Source organism: Ochotona princeps, chromosome 2 (assembly GCF_030435755.1).
Source record: "Ochotona princeps isolate mOchPri1 chromosome 2, mOchPri1.hap1, whole genome shotgun sequence".
Classification (NCBI taxonomy): domain Eukaryota; kingdom Metazoa; phylum Chordata; class Mammalia; order Lagomorpha; family Ochotonidae; genus Ochotona; species Ochotona princeps.
In genome coordinates, this window is record NC_080833.1 from 93,000,565 (window position 1) to 93,019,654 (window position 19,090).

Sequence of the window (19,090 nt, forward strand, 5' to 3'; positions counted from 1 at the left end):
TGGGAACCCGCGTTTCAGTATTGTGTCCAGAACCCTTACAATCATTCTTTTCCCAGACCTTGGATGTGAGACTGGGCATTCAGATCCCACATGCCTTGTCTCGGGGGTCTTGCCCATGACTCCCTGGGAGGGTCCAGGGAGAGACTACACACTGGGGAGATTTTGTTTCACCTTGGTCTTCTCCACAGCTCCCAACTATGACCAAACTCAGTGGCTGAGTGAGAAATTCAAGTTGGGCCTGTAACTCCCCAAGGAATGTACATTGGATGGGATGGCTGGGGAGGGGTATTGGGGTGGGGGATGCAAAGTGTCTCTGTATCCACATCCTTCCCAAGGTTAGAGGAGTAGGACCAAGACCTTGTGCTCAACCATTGTCATTCCTAGTTGACTGTGCTGCCTTTCATGTGGTTGTATGTCCCAACTCACTCATCCTTGTATAGTATGTTTACCCAGGCATGCCGTGGGCTAGGCACAGAGGGTACCAGGTCTCCTATGTGCCCTTGCTCAGGGTAAGGGTTTCTGCGTGCCTGGGAGCCCAGCTGACTTCCTTCCTCACTCCCAACCCCTAGCTGCCCACTTGATGAATGGGACTCAAGCTCACCCAGACTAAGCACAACCTCTGAGAGTGGGGTTGGTTGCTGGGCATGGGGCCGTGGCCATGGCTACCCTCTGGGCTTGGCTAGGGTGTAATGCTTTGGTCTCTGTCGTGTGGGCTACAGGTAGGGACACAGAATAGAAGATGTGGGTGGACATTTTTGAGAACCAGCTGATGGACACTACCAGTAACTTGTTGCAGTCTGCTTCAGGAGCCAGGAGTCCAATGGGTCTCCCATGTGGGTGCCGGATTCAAAGACTTTGTCCCAATCTCTGCTGCTTTCCCAGACCATTAGCAGGGAGTTGGGTCAGAAGTGGAAGTCCGCGGGACTCTATCCACATGGAAGACCTGAAAAAAGTTCCAAGCTTATGGTTTTGACTGATCTTTCTCAGGCAGTTGCAGTGATTTGGGCAGTGAACCCGCAGGTGGATGAGCTCACTGTCTCTGCATCTCTCCCGAAGAGTCTCTTTTTCAAGTGAAATCATAAAAAAAAAAGGGGGGGGGGGAAGGAAAGAAAAACTTTGCAGGCTCAGCAGACAGGGGAAGGGGGCTTGGAGAGCAGGTGGTGAAGGAACATATGGGACACGGAATGAGCTCACCTCATTGCTACTTGTCTGTCACCCAGGACCAATGTGTCTGATAAAAGCCTAGTATGTCACCATCTGGGCTTTAGTTTGAGGCATTGGTCCTGGGCTTTCAGGCTAGAGTCTTTCCTCTATCCCATTTTCCTACCATTCTCAGCTCCTTCTCAGCTCTGGCTCAAGTCCTGACTTGCTGCCTTGGAGATTTAAGAAGAGACAGCCTCGCTGTGGGAGAGAGAGGTTCTGGGGATTGTTACCCTGAGGCTGTTGGGGCAGGTGGCCCTGAGTCTCTTGGAATCCTTTGTCCACAACCTGGACCCTCTCTGTCCTGCTCAGAAGTTGCACAAAGCACAGCTGAGTGTTGTCCAGCCTGGTGCCTGGGGGCTGGGCTGGAGGTGAGATAGGTTAGAGACAGTGAGATGGGGCTCAGGCACCAGGTGGAGAAGGCAGCACTTCCTGCTCTCAGGGGGACTAATTAGGGCCTAGCTGGCCTTCCTTGCCTGTCTTACCTCATGGTATCTGAGTTCATTCGTTTTCTCAGAGTCACTGTGTTACAGGCACACAGGTAGTTAGGGGAGGTGCTAGGATCTGGCAGCTCAGCTGAACCCTTTGAAGGTGTGGGGGTCTGCGACGGACAGCCCCTGCCAAACCGCCGAGGAGTGCTGGACCACGGAGGTCCTTGAGGGCAGCTCTGGAGCATGCAGGTTTTGAACGCCACAGCATGAGATGTAGCAATGGAAGGGGAACAGATGTGAAGGAGAGTTGTTAGGCAATCAGAGCAGGACAGAGAGGAGAGACAAATTCCTGGCCAGAGAAGTTTATTTATTTATTTTTAATTTAAATCTATTTATTTATTTAATTAATTTATTCTTTTTATTGGAAAGTCAGATTTACAGAGAGGAGGAGAGACAGAAACGATGTTCCATTTACTGGTTACTCCCCAAGTGGTCGCAACAGCCAGAGCTGAGCTGATCCAAAGCCAGGAGGTTCTTCTGGGGCTCCCATGTTGGTGCAGGGTCCCAAGGCTTTGGGTCATCTTCTACTGCTTTCCCTGGCCACAAGCAGGGAGCTGGATGGGAAGTGGAGCAGCCAGGATATAAATCAGTGCCCATATGGGAACTCGGCAAATTCAAGGTAAAGACTTTAGCCACTAGGCTACTGCACCGAGCCTATACTTTAAATTTTTAAATGTATTTGTTTTTAAATGTCTGTTACATTGGTGAGGAGGCTGCAGACCCATGCAGATCTCTGGGTAGGAAGCTACTTGTGTAGCCTTGATTGTTCTTAGATGGTGTTGGCTTCTCGGCTCCGGGTGTGAGAAACCACTTGATTCTTTCTAGACGGCAGTCTATGTCTATTTCAGTATGTCCTTGGCCTTGGATGCTTGGTGGAAAATTTGGCCCAGAATGTTGTTCAACCAGCAGAGCAGGTTTACTAAAAAGGGAAAATAGACCTGAGCGGGGCTAACTAACAGCATGCACACAGACACACATGTGGCAGTCAGTTAGGGGTGGGGTTTATATAGCAAAAGCCAGCAGAGTGCCAGGAGAATGAGGGCAGTGCTGGCCTGACTTATGCCGGCCACCTCACTTTCCCTCTCCTCTGGGGGTCAAGGGTCTGGAATAAGTTGAGCTGGGTGAAGGAAAAGAAGGAGGGATTATAGGTGTTTTTAGAAGGTGGAGCAGAACAGTTCTCAGCGGGGCGGAGTTCAGGTCTCCTTCAGTCAGAGGCTGGGGTTAGGACAACAGCAGGGAAGAGCATTTCTGAGAACATCTCTGCAGGCAGGTGCAGAGTTCAGGTCTTGGACTGCAGTTGCAGTCTCCCATTGGGGAGGTGTCTCAAGACCTGGGAAGGGTCCGCTGCTGCAGGGTCTGGGGTCACATGAGCACAGAACTGGGACAAATCTAAACCTTATTTCCTCAAGAGCAAGCTCCCTGTTTGGGTATCTGTAGGTATGGTATTGCCTATAGCTGCACTTTTGGAAGTCAAATAGAAGTGACACAATAGGCTACATCGTTAAGAAATAAATGATTAATTAAGAAAGATAATACACAGTAAGATCAAAGCAGCCACACTTTCTCTAGTCAAATACAAAGTCAGGGCAGGGTGGGGGGAGGGGAGAGAAGATGGATGTAATGGGAGGGGTTATTAAGAAATAAGTAATGCAGTTAAAAAAGACACTGCTGGTAAGATCAAAGGGTAGGCAAACTAAATGCTTCTGAAACCTATATAAGGGAAATTAGTCAACCAAAGTTTATTAGATTTCAGTTTAAAAACATGAAATTATAAAAGAAAAAAGAAAAAAAAGTAATGGCTATCGCTACGTAAAAATAGACAAGAAAAATGCTTTATTTCATTTTGAGGGTTTTTTTGTTTGTTTGTTTGGTTGGTTTTGGTTTTGAAAGAATTACAAAGAGAGGAGAGAGATTTTTCCACGTGTTGGTTTAGTATGTGGATGGCTGCAGTGGTGGGCTGGGCCTGGCTGAAGCCAGGAGCTCCGTTTGGGTTCCCATATGGCTACATGGTCCATGTTCCACTGCTTTTCCCCGGCATATTAGCAGGGGGCTGGACACAAACCAGGCCCATACGTGATGCTGGCATGGCAGGCAGATGCAAGGGACTGAGGTAACCTCGATTCATGTCTCACATGAAAGAAGAATTTTCATGCAGACAAATCAGTAAGCAAAAGGGATTTATTAAGTCAGAAAGCCCCTGCTGCAGCTGTCAGGACAGGGACTCCAAGAAAGGGACACCCAAAAATCTGGTTGAAGTTGAGTCTTTTAAGCACAATTTTGAGGTGTAAGATTTAAAGAAGAAGAAAATGAAAAGCAGCTTACAGTGGATAGGGACACAAACTCAAAGGACTGAAATTTTAATTCTGTCTAGCTTGCTCAAAACAAAAAGTTTCGAGCAAAACGTGAGTGTGATGGTAACTTCTTTCCATTCTCATGAGAAGGTGAAAAACAGAAGGGTAGGATCACCGCTTCCTAGCTCCTCTCATGGGAAAACCAGATGTCTGGCAATGGGATTAGCAGGCTGCCTTTCTAAAAGGCTGTGTCTGGGCAGATGGCATCTTGTGCTCTTTTTAAATATATGTAAATTAATTTTTATTGGAAAGGCAGATTTACAGAGAGAAGGAGATACAGAGAGAAAAATCTTCTGTCCACTGGTTGACTCTCCAAGTGACCACAATGGCCAAAGCTGAGCCAATCCGAAGCCAAGGGCCAAGAACTTCTTCTGGGTCTCCCATATGGGTGCAGGGTCCCAAGGATCTGGACTATCTTCTGTTGATTCCCTGGGCCATAAACAGGGAGCTGGATGGGCAGTGGAGCAGCTATGACATGAATTGGCACCCATGTGGGATACTGGCATGTGCAAAGCATGGGCTTAGCCACTGGGCCATTGCACCAGATGCCATCTTGTGCTCTGTTAAAGAATACCCCCTTTTCTCATCCCACCTGGGGCCCAGCCCCATACCTATTAGTCCATCTAACTCCTTACACTACAACACAATCCCGTTCCTGGGCTCAAGGTTTTATACCACAGGAGGCAAGTTCCAGATCTAGAATGGATACACAGGCTTTTTTAAAAATGACTTTAGAAGCTTACAAAAGTGACCTTCAAAAAGTCAACAGAAAAATGAATGTTATGAAAGAAGCTGTGTCTGGATTTCAAAATATCTTAGTATCGAATTAAACAGACTGGCTTGTTACAACATGTGAAGCATTGAGAGAGATGCTGTACCTATTTGAAAATCCCTGTTAGAGCAGTCATGGCAGGTTAAGCCTCTCCTGGGGATTTGGGTACCTCAAATCAGAGTTATCCTGTGTGTTTTGTTTCAGATCCTGCTTCCTACTAAGGCATCTGGGCAGGCGGCAGCAGATGGCCCAAGTACCTGGGTCTCTGGGCCCTGTGTAAGTGACACAGATAGAGTTTCTGGTTACTGGCTTCAGCCTGGCCCAAACTCAGTTGTTGTGGTCATTTGGGGGATGAATAAAACAATGGAAATATGTTTCTCTCCTCGTTGTCTATTCCTCTACATTTCAAATAAACAAATAAATCTTTTTTTAAAAAGATTTATTTATTTTTATTACAAAGTCAGATATACAGAAAGGAGGAGAGATAGAGGAAGATCTTCTGTCCGATGATTCACTCCCCAAGTGAGCCGCAACGGCCGGTGCTGCGCCAATCCGAAGCCAGGAACCAGGAACCTCTTCTGGGTCTCCCACACAGGTGCAGGGTCCCAAAGCATTGGGCAGTCCTCAACTGCTTTCCCAGGCCACAAGCAGGGAGCTGGATGGGAAGTGGAGCTGCCAGGATTAGAACCGGCGCCCATATGGGATCCCAGGCGCGTTCAAGGCAAGGACTTTAGTCGCTAGGCCACGCTGCTGAGACCAACAAATAAATCTTTAAAAAGAATCTCTATTAGAGGAGCATGAAATCTGCTAAATTCAAGGTTAAGATAGACATCAAATTTGTAGTGAATTGTGGGTGAAATTACTGCTCCCTTACAAAATAAAATGTTTATGCATACAAATCAGTTTGCAAAGAAAGAGCTCATTGAAGAAGGAAGAGACCACACTGAAATGGAACTCGCTACTGCAGGACCACGGCAATTTGCAAGGGAAAACAATTCATCTTGTCTGTGTCCAGACTGCAAAAGACTGATGATTAACAGCAGAACCAATAGCCCTAACCCACAGCCTGCGTCAGAGGCATCTCAACTGGTCCAGTTTGCACAACCCTCCCTGAGAAATCAAAGTTGATCAAACCTGCTGCTCAGTGGGTGCCCAAACCAGTGTGCTCAGATCAGCTACAGATAAGAGCATAACTTTCACTGGAAACTTTCCACCGACAGGGTCAAGACCCTGCAGTATTTCTCCTCAGAATGATAGCAGGACATGAAAATGGCTTCAGCAGTGTAACCTCAAAGAGAAAGCACATCAAGCTCCTGGGAAGTGGTCCAGCCAAAACAAAAGCAGACCAGCCCTGGAGTGGAGTTCACGGCCATAGTTGTTTGGGATGCTTGAGGCATTTTGCTTGTTGCCTTTTTTGCCAGGTCAAAGGATGATAGTATCTGCATATTATGAGTACTTTGAGAAAATTAGCCAAAGTTTTTTTAGCAGAAAAATAGCCAGAAAAGGTTCGCCAGAGATTTCTTCTCCACCAAAAAACAATGTTCCTGCTGATTTCTTTCAGCAAACAAGCAGTATCATCTGCTCTATTGGTGTACACTCTTTAACTTGTGTGTCTTGAAGAAGGAAACCTTTATTGATAACAGACATACTTGCTACCCTCACAGGGTAACTCAAGATTTGGAAGTAGAGTGCCAGCAGAGCAAATCCCCATGGAGTCCACAACAATCCTTCCTGTATAAATACTGGTTATCTAGCCTGGTATAATGGCTCAACAGCTAAATTCTCACCTTGAAAGTATTGGGATCCTGTATGGGTCCTGGTTCAAGCCCTGACCGCTCCACTTCCCATCCAGCTTCTTGCTCATGGCCTGGGAAAGCAGTAGAGGATGGCCCAAAACCTTGAGCTCCTGCACCCATGTGGGAGACCCAGAAGCAGCTCTTAGCTCCTGGTTTTGGATTGGCTCAGCTCAGGCCATTGCAGCCTCTTGGGGAGTGAATCAGCAGATGGAAGCTCTTTCTCTCTGTATTACCTCTTCTGCATCTGATATGCCTTTCCAATAAAAATTTCTAGAAATATATTTAAAAATAAATAAATAAATGCTAGTTGTCATACTCCTTAGTCATCAAAGGTCTGGCTTTTCTCACCAACTTTACCTTCATGGGCAGCTCCAGCAACCCCCACACCCCGACTGAGGTACAATACCATCTAAAGGCCCTGTGGCCACCCCACATTGCCCACATTCCTTTGGTGCTCTTCTGACTTGAAGCATCTATTTTGGAAAAGACACAATAGGAGGTCAATCACAGTTCAAAAAGAACATCTGTGCTTAATATCATTGGAAACAGTGCAGCAGAGTTGAAAACTGCAATTGCCCATCGGTCTTCCAATACAACATGACCATTCCCTGGTTGATTCTATTTCTTTTCCTAGTAGTACTTGCAACATCCTTTAATTAAGTAAAGGACTTGTAGTACTTGTAACATTAATTAAGTAGTACTTAAACATCCTTTAATTCCTCTAGTCAAAAATTATAAAAGCGGTTAAAGAGATACATTTCCTATGCTCCAAAGAAATTGCAAAGACAGGCTAGCCTTTAAGGTCACAGTAACTATATTTAATTCTATAGCAATTTCAGCTTATACTCCCATCACTTTAATTAATTTTTAGAATACTTATCAAGCACTTTCCCAAAGGTTGTACTACATGTCTGGGCCAGATTCCGGGGTAATAGGCACAGAATAAGGTGTCCAGAAATAGCATGGGTTTAATTGTACTCTTGTGTATAAATTGTTAAAGGCCCACTTACCAAGATATGATCAACAATATTAACTCCCAAGCTCATATCAGTTGCAAAACTCATCTCACAGGGGCAAACAACAATGCCTCAAAGATTACAGAATTCTTAGTAGGGTGGTTGAGTGTCCATGCAAATGGAGTGAAACTGTGTCAAGGTGGTTGGAGAGACATCTGCCAGGCCTTGCCATTCAGCTGGCAGCTCCTCACGGCCTTACCAAGAGGGGAGTTGTTCTCTTTATACCTCCATGTCATCCACACCCACTGCATGGACCCCAGTACCAGACTTTTGTTTGTTTTCAAATACAAACACATCCTAGATACTTGCCAGTGTCAGAATTCCTGGCTGACCCTCTAGGACCTCCCTGAACCTGAACTTTTACCCCAACTTCAAAAATGTCTACGTGAACTCTCCATTTTAAGAACAGGGCATTCCATTTCCCTGGGTCTTGCTTTCCAAGCAGAACACAGGAGAATCTTTAACATTTCCTTGAGGGCATCAAACATTCTCCTTCAAATCTCATTAGAATGCAGGCAGTCGAGTATGACTATGACTGCCTATTGTGTGTCAGGCTCGAAACAAACATGGAATTAAAAAACATCTATAAAAAACATAGTCCCTGCTTTCAGGTGACTCATAGTTTAGTGGGAGAAACAGACATCTAAGTATGTAATCAGAGTGTGTTCAGGGCCTATTCAAAAAAACAGTGAATCCACTGGGAACTAAAATTTGAAACTTTAATATTTAAATTCACCTGGGAGAGGAGGGGTAATGTTGGTCAGGATAAGGCAAACTTTAGTGGGCTTACTTCATTCTTTGCTCCCCATCTAGGGTGGTCCATCAGACACCCAGACTGATGGAGACTGGAACCTGGCACCTGTTCCTACTCATGGCCATTGGTCAGGGAAGTGAATTTGATAACTTAAGCTTCTGTCCAGAAAACATGTGATGATTTCTACACATGTGGAATTGGCCACAGTGAGTTACGAGGCTGCACTTCATTTCAATGAGGTTGTGAAGCTTTCTCAAAGGAAAAACAGTCAGAAAATCTAGTGACCCTCATCCATAATTTCCACCAGGGTTACCTGAAGTGTCTTCTACGTTTGGCAGGAGCCTGACCAAGGGGTTGGGGAATGCAAGAGGCAGTGAGAACAGCCCGAACCAGACTGTGACAATGTGAATGAAAACAAGGTGCTTTGGATTAACTGGTAGAGACACATTTATGTAACATTGATCTGTTCCAAGTGTTCTAGAAATACTGACTTGGTTCTCCTAATATCCTCATGGGGGACGATTCACTTATCAGAGAAGACATTGAGTCCAGGCCCTCATCCAGGGTTCAGCCTGTGCTGTTCCTAGGGAAGTCCCAGAGGTAGGCTATGCTCCAGGGCAGGGATGAGGACTCTTGCCAGTTGCAGCTGGACCCCAAGCAGAGGACTGATTAATGAGGGTTCCTTACAGGGGAGAGTTTGTTTTGTCTTGCTGAAGCCACAGAACTACGAACATTTCATGAGTAAATCTGCACGGTGGTAGGAAATTCACCTGCTAAACCCCAACTCTTTCCCACTCCCCCGCTACCCGGCTGAACTCCTCAAGTCACTCTGGAAGGGCACGGCTCATTTGCACCACCTGCCCTGTGGCTGAAGGATTAGGAACACGAGACTACTGCACCTCAGCCCTCCAGAAGCTGGCTTGAAAGGCAGCTCCATGTCCTGGCCTATCAGCTTCCCTCACTCCGCCCAGGGGATTAGAGGAACAACTCCATAGTGAATTGTCCTTCAGTAAAATACACAATTTCCTTCTGGGCTGGAAATACCTTAACCTGGTTGATCAACCTTCAACAATGAACATAAATGAGTTTCTTTAATCCCTTCAGGGAACTGATCTCCCAAACTTAACATGCCTATCACAAGTGTTTTTTTTTTTTTTTTTTTAAAGTGGTTCTTACTGAAGGTGCATGTAGGAACTCATCACTGGCTTGTTAATTCCTTAATATTTGTGTATCTCTGTGCTCATAGAATGACGGAGTGTCTCACCACACGCCCTCTACTGGCCTGGCACCTGCCCTTGCCTGAAGACAGTTATTACAGCTTTTTATGGGTTCATGCCAGAATGAGAGTTAGGGGATAATTAAGAGTGAGAGCCACCTTTCTTATGAAACGGATCTGGCTTTCTCTGCCTCCCATGCCAGTAAGGTCATTGGTTTTGGAGAACTGTTAAGTGGGTTTTCACTAACACACACAAAGCCTAGAAAAAGCGGAATATGTGATCTGCCTGTGGTCTGTCTGGAACTCAGGTGAAATCTGCTTCATCCGCACCTGTGCCTCATATACTCTCCCTGGCCATCGCTCACACTCTCTCAGGCTGTTCCCTGCCGCCATCTTCCTTTCTAGGGTCCTCTTCTCTGAGCACAACAGGACTGATGGTGTCCTTGTCTTCTGTCCTGTGGTTCCCTCATGGTGCCACCTCCTGTCACAACTCACTACTTGTCTCTCTCTCTCTCTGTAACTTTCAAATAAGATCTCCTTCTAGACTGCTGGCTATTTTTCCACCTGATCTCAGCAGCATCCATTTTCCCTGACATGCCTTACAGAATGTCTAACCCTCTCGCCTCAGGGAATTCATGGCAGTAGTCAGCGCTCTGCAGAGGCCTCAGCTTCCCGCCTCTGCGGCCAAGGCCTCCCATGCCCGAGAGACGCTTGGCACCTTACTGCCCATAGGAGTGACAATCCATCCCTTCCTGGAGAGGTCTTGGCCTCCAGCTCCCACGGTCCAGCTTCGAATCAGCGCTGTCCTGTTTTAGGCTGAAGGTCACTCAAGGCTTCCCTCTGCAAATGGAGAGGATAGCCAATGCTCTTTCTCATTTCTTTTTTTTTTTTTTAAAGATTTATTTATTTTATTACAAAGTCAGATATACAGAGAAGAGGAGAGACAGAGAGGAAGATCTTCCATCCGATGATTCACTCCCCAAGTGAGCCGCAACGGGCCGGTGCGCGCCAATCCGAAGCCGGGAACCTGGAACCTCTTCCGGGTCTCCCACGCGGGTGCAGTGTCCCAATGCATTGGGCCGTCCTCAACTGCTTTCCCAGGCCACAAGCAGGGAGCTGGATGGGAAGTGGAGCTGCCGGGATTAGAACTGGTGCCCGTATGGGATCCCGGGGCTTTCAAGGCGAGGACTTTAGTCGCTAGGCCACGCCGCCGGGCCCTCTTTCTCATTTCTTTTTAAAGATTTACTTATTTGAAAGGTCAGTGAGAGAGAAAAAGTATCTTCTATCTGCTGATTCACCTCCAAATGGCTTCCATCTGCTGCTTTCCCCAGGCACATTATCAGGGAGCTGGATCAAACTGAAATAGCAAGCACAAACCAGCACACATATGGGATGCCAACACTGCAAGCAGCGGCTTTACCTGCCTTGCCACAGCACCAGCTCCAATCTCCATGTGGCTGTTTCTCTTATATTTCATTTCTCTTAACATTACAACTTGATTTTAGGTGCTGGTACAGTGGTGTAGCACGCTAATTCTCCTCCCAGTGCCTGCTCCACTTCTGATCCAGCTCACTCCTTGCATTAATAATGGCCTGGGAAAGCAGTGGAGGATGGATCAAGTCCCTGGGTCCATGCTCTCATGTGGGAGACCTGGAAGAAACTCCTGGCCTTAAGTTCAGTTCAGCTTTAGCCATTGTGACCATTTAGGGAGTAAACCAGGAGGAGGTGAAGATCTCTCTTCCTCTCTTTTTCAAATAAGTAAATTTAAATTAAGTTTTGGTGTGTGCTTTTCTAAAAATGGATCAGCTAGGGCTGATGTAGGCCAAAGTCAAGAGCCTGATACTTCTTCCAGGCCTCTCATATGGGTGCAGAGACTCAAACTGGTACCCATGTGGGATTCTGGCATTGCAGGCAGAGGCTTAGCTTGAAATGCCACAACACCCACCCCAAACTTGATTTTTTTTCATACGAATATTGAACAAATACCTGAACATATTCTCCCAGCTTAACCCAGCTCCTTCTCCCACTTCCCTGGTCATGTCACCACTTCAGGCCCTTTGCTATGCGCTCACATGTGCAACAAATCCACACTTTAAGCACACAATGAGCATCTTCATGTGCGCTTCATTGGGTACTCAGGTGGCTTTTAGAACTGTTAGATCAGACTATGAGTTTCACAAGATACTGACAGCATATAAATAGCTATTTACAAATCCACTAGCAGGAAATGCCTACCACTTGCCAAGAACTGCCCACACTTAGAGCTGGAAACTTTTTGTTCACTGATAGAATGTTTGCTCGCTGTTCTAAATGTTTAGTTGTTTGGAAAACAAACATCTTTTAAACATTTTGGGGGGGCATCAGTATTTTTTTTTAGATTTATTTATTTTTATTGCAAAGTCAGATATAAAGAGATAAGGGGAGACAGAGAGAAAGATCTTCCGTCTGATGATTCACTCTCCAAGTGACTGCAACGGCTGGTACTGTGCTGATCCAAAGCCGGGAGCCAGGAGCTCTTCCGGGTCTCCCACGTGGGTACAGGGTCCCAAGGCTTTGGGCCGTCCTCGACTGCTTTCCCAGGCCACAAGCAGGGAACTGAATGGGAAGCGGGGTCGCCAGGACACAAACTGGCACCCATATGGGATCCCAGCATGTGCGAGGACTTTAGCCACTAAGCTACCAGGCCGGGCCCAACGTTGGCAACTTCTGATTCAGCTCCCTGGGATGAGGCAGCGGAGGATGACCAAAGTGCTTGGACCACCTCGCACCCACATCAGAGACCTGGATGAAACTCCTGGTGCCTGGCCTTAGCCTGGCCCAGCACTGGCTGTTGGGTTCATGTGCAGGAGTGAACCAGCAGATGGGAGACCCTCTTTCTCTGTAAGTCTACCTTTCAAATAAATAAGTCTGTAAAGAAACACCGCCTCTGTCACACTGAATTTCCATGTACACAGGTCTGTGGCTGAACTTTAGTTAGGCCAGAGCCATAGTACTGCAGCTGGACTCATCACCAGGTCTCACAGGGAAGCCAGTCCCACTCAGAAGCCCTGATGTTCAACTGCACACTCTGTTTCTAGTACCCACTCTCAAGGCTCAGCAGGACTTCCTGGCCCTTCTCGTCAACTGCTGAGGAAGAAGACGTCCATGAGGCAGATGCTGGTCATTATCCACACATCCTTATTCTCCTTGGGCGCAAGAGAAAGCCATGGACACCAGTAGTCTAAGTGCAGTTTATTGAAAAGAGCAGAGGGAATAGAGTACAGGCCCCTTAGAGACAGGTCCGAACCAAACAAGCAGTGCCAGCAGGCCTAATACTCAGCACACGCTTTTGTTGCCCCACTTGGCCATCTTGTTATTGATGGGCATCTTGAAGAAGCGGTCTGACTGCATGTAGGCTGCGATTTTCTCCAGAGCCTAATGGGAAAACACAGCAAACCTTGTAACGGCCCTAGCCCAGCCTGACGGCCTGGCCCCACACCTCCACATTCCTGTGCTGCCTGCCTCCACCTGCCCATTCCACACAGACAGTGCCTCAGGGGTAGGGAAACCAGGACTGGCCCAAGATTTACAAACTGCCCCAGTGGGTCTGCAGGGGCCCCGGGGCACACTTCCACAAGAAAAGTGTAACCAGAGAGCATCACCTCAAAACGGCACATGAAAGCCTTCAGGTTGGGAAATTCATCCAGGCATTTGGGCTCGAACATCCGGTTCTGATCCAAGACGTCGTAGGTGAGAAAATCCACGAAGGTGAGCTAGAAGCAGGACAACAGATGGTCAGATCTTGGGTGCTCTTTACCATTTGCAGACAGAACGAGGGCCTCTCTTCTCCCCACCTTTTCTCCTGCAAACCATGAGAATTTCCCCAGGAACAAGGAAAATTGTTTCAGTTGCCCAGGCAGCTGTTCCAGGTACTGAGGCTTCATTTTCTCCTGGGAAAAGACAGAGAGAGGTTAAAAAAAAGAGAGAGAGAGCAAAAGTAACTGTTAGCACCTTCACAGGATGGCTCTAGCGGTTCCCAGTTAATTACAGCACAGGCCAGGGATGGGCACTCGATAGTCCCTGCTCACTGGCTTTACCCAGGGGTGGTAGGATGGAAAGAAGGGGTCAGGAAAGCAAGAGGAGCTGACACCAGAAGAAAAGTGACACAAAATAAAGAAGGCTGGTTCTTATCTGGAGACGCCACGTTCAGCCAGCTCCGCACCGGACACTCACGTGGTCGGCATTGTAGCACACCCGCACCAGCTGCATACGGAAATCCATTATCTGGTTCTCCATGATATCCACGCGAATCTTCTCTTCTTCAGTTTCACCACCTGTAGGCCACATGACAACACATCCCAGTGTCTGGGAACAGGCACCGTTGGGTGCTCCAGCTGCACAGGTGGCCTGCTCTCCCTCCTGAGCCCTGCCCCAACTCACACATGTTATGTTTGCGAGCGATGTAGCGCAAGATGGCATTGCTCTGAGTGATCTTGTTCTTGCCATCCACGAGGTAGGGCAGCTGCAAGGGGAAAAGGACAGGCCACATGACCAACCGTCACCTCGCCTGCTCGTGAGCAGGAGAGAAAAGAATTCACAAGGAAGCAGAGAACAAGGTAGCAGCCAGTGCCACCCTGAGTCTGGACAAGTGCGTACAGATGTGCAGGCATGCAAGCCACAGAGCATTCCTTGGAATAAGGTTCTCAAACGCTTAAGGCCAATTACGTGTGTTTATGCAAGTACACATTTAAAGCAAAACTATTATATGAGGATACTTCTGAAAGTCTGTGGATTAATGGAAACACAAAATAAGTTCATTTTACTGCAAAAAAAAATCTTGAAATTCAAGCAAAATTTTTCACGACACATTTTGGCCTGGATTTCAACATTTCTGCATCAACATGAACTTCTCTTTTAATGTGAGCTATCCTCACAGTAAAGTGTGCTGCTTCGTGCATTCCATAGCAGGCCTATTAACTACCATGTTTTCAAAGTAGAGAATGGGAATAACTTTAAAGATACTCACAACACATTTAACGGACTATGAAAAGCCTTGATTTCTACTGGTGAGCATAGGAGGAGAGGTTAGCTTTTGTTAGTAGAAAGGAAAATGTTGATTTTATCTTCCCTTTCCAGTTCAAGGACCCCCTGAGCTTTACTGGTTTTGCACACAGCAAGCGCGACCAACCCGCTGGCGCCAGGATGGCAGCAGCTAGGAGGGACACAGTCAAGGCCTTCCTTCTCCTCCTCAAGCCACCTACATTAGGAAAATCCAGGTCTAGCTTGAATTTCACATCCAGCCACTGACTTCGATCATAATCGGGAGCTGTAAGAGAGAGAACCAAGTGGGGCCCAACCTCCTCACCACCTGGCCTAAACAAGTGCAAAATTTCAATGTGGCTGGTTTTCTCTACCTCAAATTCCCAGGTCCCTCCCAAGGCTTAACCATTTGGTGTCCGGGGTAAGCATTAACCCGGCCTAGCGCGATACCCCAGCTCCTGCACAACGGATGCAGACCTAGGGCGGGCCGCAGCACGGCTCCCGGGCCTGGCGTGGGGAGGCGGCGGTGTTCCCACCAGACCTTGGCCGGATGTGACTTCCTGGGCAGGAGACGATCTTTGGTTGGACAGGGTTGGGTAGAGAGGTAGGGAGAGCCGGCTCTAGGTGACCTTACCTTCCCCGCAGATGTACCGTTTCTCCTCGTAGCGAGAATCCGTGAACTCCAGCAGCAGGCGGATGGCGTGCGCCAGCTGCGGCGGGGAGACGGCCCGGGGTCGGCGCCTGCGCGGCGGCCACCGGCTCCCAACCCCCGCTCGCCAACGTCCCCCGGCCCAGGGCTGCCCAGACCCAGCATCCCGCCCCGGGCGGTCGTTAAGCGGTCCCAGAGCCCCGCCTCTTGCCGCTTCTCCCCGCTGGGCCCAAAGGTGCAAGAGGCGGGGCAGGGGCGCACCAAGCAGGCCGAGCGGCCAGGCCCAGGCTTCCTACGCCGCACTGCGAGGAAGGGGCCGCTGACCCCCAGCCCGGCCGTCCGGGGATGCACGGCTGGACGCTGACCCCCGGCCCTGGCCGCCTCCCTGCCGGAGGGGCGCGGCCGGACGGGGACGCTGCACTCACCCCGCGAATATCCCAGTAGCCAAGAACCATAGACGACTTGGTCGACATGGTGAGGACACCGCTTTGACGCTTCCAGGAAACGCGGCAGCCCCAACCCCCGGGCAGAAGGAATTTATAGTCGACGCAAGTGGGTGGGGCCAACGTGAGCTCCCTGTCCCCGCCCTGCCGGCCTCGCGCGCCCCTCCGCGCGCCCCCCGGGATACGCGCATGCGCCACTGGTGCCGGTCCTAGCGTTAGGGCCAGGCGACCCTTGGGAAACGCACCAGAGGGCAGGTGGATGGGACTTCGGAACTCCGCACTCCATCCATCTTCAAAGTGTCAGTCAGGGCGAGAAGTGCCCCCATACCTAGGCAGTAGGCACGCCATATGGCATGACCGGGAAAGAATGGCATTCATACCCTGTTCACTTCTTACCCAACAAGAAAATGGGATGGGATGAGAGGATTGGGGCGATCCCAGGGGCTGGGCAGGAGTAGGACTCTGCCTGCCAGTCGCTGTCTATGAGACGAGGGATAGGGTGGGGGTGGGGTTGAGAAGGACTGGGCAAGAGGAGGAGGAGGAGGAGGATTGGCCACCTGCAAATTACTTAAACCCATGAAACTGTGAGGTGGGAAGTGTGCATGGCAGGAGTCAGCCACCTAAGGATGGAGGGGACAGACGCTCGCGAGGGCTGCAGGGCGGAGGGAGGTGGAGGAGTAAGGTCACTGGGAAAGGATCAGCTGTGGACACTAGGAATGCAGAAAGGGCGGTGGGGGTGGGGAGACAGGCAGTCCTGCTGGAGTGTGCGGCATAGCAGGCGGGGAGGAGGACTGAGTGCACCTTTCAACCAGACAGGAGGAGTGTGGATGTTTTTCCTCTGGTGTGTATGGAAGTTTCTAGAGCTCCCCTGCCTGATAGAATGTGGACTACGCGTATATGGGACTTTTCTATTTCTTCTATTTCAGTGCAAGAAAGAAAGAAGGAAGAATTGATTCTCATGGAAATTTTTGTGTGGGTTGGTACAATTTCAGCATACAATAATATAAATTAGTGCTGAGATAGTTTCTGTTGTTTTGATAACTGTCTTCAAAACAAGTCCTGCTTGCTCAGGGGTCCCATGTGGCTGAAGGAGAGCACAGATGGGAGTGCTTTGCTGAGGTGCGTGATGCTGACAGACCCTGCATCTGGGAAGTTCATGCAGCTTCTTTGTGTACTGCAGATGGAAAGAGGAAAGAGACTGTCATTTCCACACATTCATCTACCCAACAGTCTGAGTGGACATGCCTGTTATGGGCAGGGCTGAGTTAGGTATTTGGAGTACAGAATTGAAATTCCTTACTCCAAGTTCCTACCCTCAGGACGCTTACATTCTAGCAGAAGCAGAAATAATTGGGTAGGGCCTGGGGCAGTGGCCCAACAGGCTAACCTGCAAGCACTGGCATTCCATAGGAGCACTGGTTTGTGTCCCAGCTGCTGCACTTCCAATCCAGCCCCCTGCTTGTGGCCTGGGAAAGCAATAGGGGACACCCCAAAGTGTTGGGACCCTATACCCATGTGGGAGAACTGGAAGAGGTTCCTGGCTCCTAGCTTGTGGCTTTGAATTGGCTCAGCTCTGACCATTGTGGCCATTTGGGGAGTGAACTAGTGGATGGAAAATCTTTCTTTCTGTCTCTCCTTCTCTCTGTAAATCTGCCTTTCCAATAAAAATAAATTTCAAAAAAAGAAGAAGAAAGAAAGGAATGAGTAAATAGGAAGTAAGCCAGGGGTCCCTGTCTTACAGAGAAAGGAATAAGAGAAGAGAGATACAGGAAGTTGGGGTGGGAGTACTTCAACAGGAAGGAGATGTGTGTGTTTAAGGAAGATGTACCTAGAAGGCCTCAAACAGATGCTAGCCTTTAAGAAAAGACCAGAAGGAGAGGGGGAATCAAGCCACACTGTTGCGGGATGGGGGTCCTGGCTGCAGGAGGCAGGGAGAGCTACAGGCAGAGCACTGCGCAGGGCCAGACCAGATGAGATCACCACGGGTGGGCATGAGACAGGGGTAGGGGCTGGGCTGCTGGGGCATAGCAGCATATATCAACATCCAGAGGTAGAAAGAACTGGCTCAGGGTCGAGGCGAGGAGAGACCTGGGAGACCACACAGAACTGTTTGGAAGAGGAGGGAATGAGCTGCGACATCTAGTGTGACCCAGTGGTCATGTAAGATGAAGACTGAAAATGACCATTGGAATTGAGCCACATGGGTGACCTGGACTAAGTAGGAGACTGGGGGAGGACCAGGCTTCTGAGTTTCCACAAGGGCCCATGAGAATGGAAAAGGAACACAGTGTGTCCAGAGAAAAGACTTTGTTGGCCTTGGGAGGTCCTTGGGAAGGCGGGGGAGTGGGGAGCTACCGGCAAAGTTACTGCCCAGCCTCTATGGCATGCGACCTAGGGCATGCTGAGCTCCCACTCCCCCAGCCTGGCAGTGGTGACTCACCATTGTTCATTAGTTCATCTGGAGCAAAAGCTGGGACTTTTTAAAATGGACATTTCAGTTAAAAAAAAAAAAAAAGAAAGAAAGTGAAAGAAGTGCAGAAGACATGGAACTAGATGAATGCTGACAGCCTAGGTGTCTCCTTCCCAGAAAACAAAAGGCCAGCATCAAGTTATGTGGAGGTACAAGAGGAACCTTGATGGAGCCCAGAGGACTCGCTGGGCAATGGCCTAGGAAAGCATAGGAAGAGAGCCCGAGTGCTTAGGTCCTTGCATCCTCATGGGAGACCCAGAGGAGGCTCCTGACACATGGCTTCATCCCAGCCCAGCGTTAGCCATTGCAGTCGTTTAGGGAGTGAACCAGCAGATGGAAGATCTCCCTCTTTCTCTCTCTGTGAATTATGCCTTCCAAGTAAAACAAAAACAAAGACAAAACAAAATGAAAAAGAAAGAGAAAAATGAAGAAAAACAAAACAAACAAACAAACAAAAAACAGAATGAATTGGGACCCAGGCAGTGGTAGGGCTTTGGACAAACTCAGCAAATAAAGACTTAAGAATCCTTAAGAGATTCTTGAATCCAAAAGTATTCCAGACCTCCTATGGAGATAATAAAAACGTATTAGTAGCTGCTGTTTTGTAGAGTTTAAGGCCGCATGCTAGAGCAAGAACAAAGAAACCACAAATCACGTAAACTCTTCTTTAAGAGTTTGAGAAAGTAGGGACTCAGGAGGTAGCACAAGGCCAGCTGGTGGCCTTGGGATCCTGGCTGCTTAGGCTCTGACACTAAAGAGAAGAAGCTGGGAGGGAACTCAGGGCTGGCTCACCCAGCAGGGGATGTGACCATGTACAGCCTGATGCCCCTGGCTCACTGGTTAGTGTTCTTCGGGATTGTCAGCCAGCACAGCTGATGTTAACCTGTGGCTGTGAGCCCCGGTGCTCTGAGCT

General features: G+C 48.6%; 1 protein-coding gene across 1 annotated transcript; it reads right to left on the reverse strand.

Annotated features, from left to right (window-relative positions):
* Positions 1 to 12,812: 12,812 nt before the first annotated feature.
* On the reverse strand, positions 12,813 to 15,840 carry GSTM3 (glutathione S-transferase mu 3). The gene is made up of 8 exons (XM_004581954.3): positions 15,690 to 15,840; positions 15,250 to 15,325; positions 14,837 to 14,901; positions 14,016 to 14,097; positions 13,809 to 13,909; positions 13,430 to 13,525; positions 13,238 to 13,348; positions 12,813 to 13,010 (listed from the first exon to the last, which is right to left on the reverse strand). The coding sequence occupies exons 1-8, from the start codon at positions 15,735 to 15,737 to the stop codon at positions 12,912 to 12,914; spliced, it is 678 nt and encodes a 225-aa protein (XP_004582011.1). The 5' UTR covers positions 15,738 to 15,840; the 3' UTR covers positions 12,813 to 12,911.
* Between the last annotated feature and the right edge of the window lie 3,250 nt (positions 15,841 to 19,090).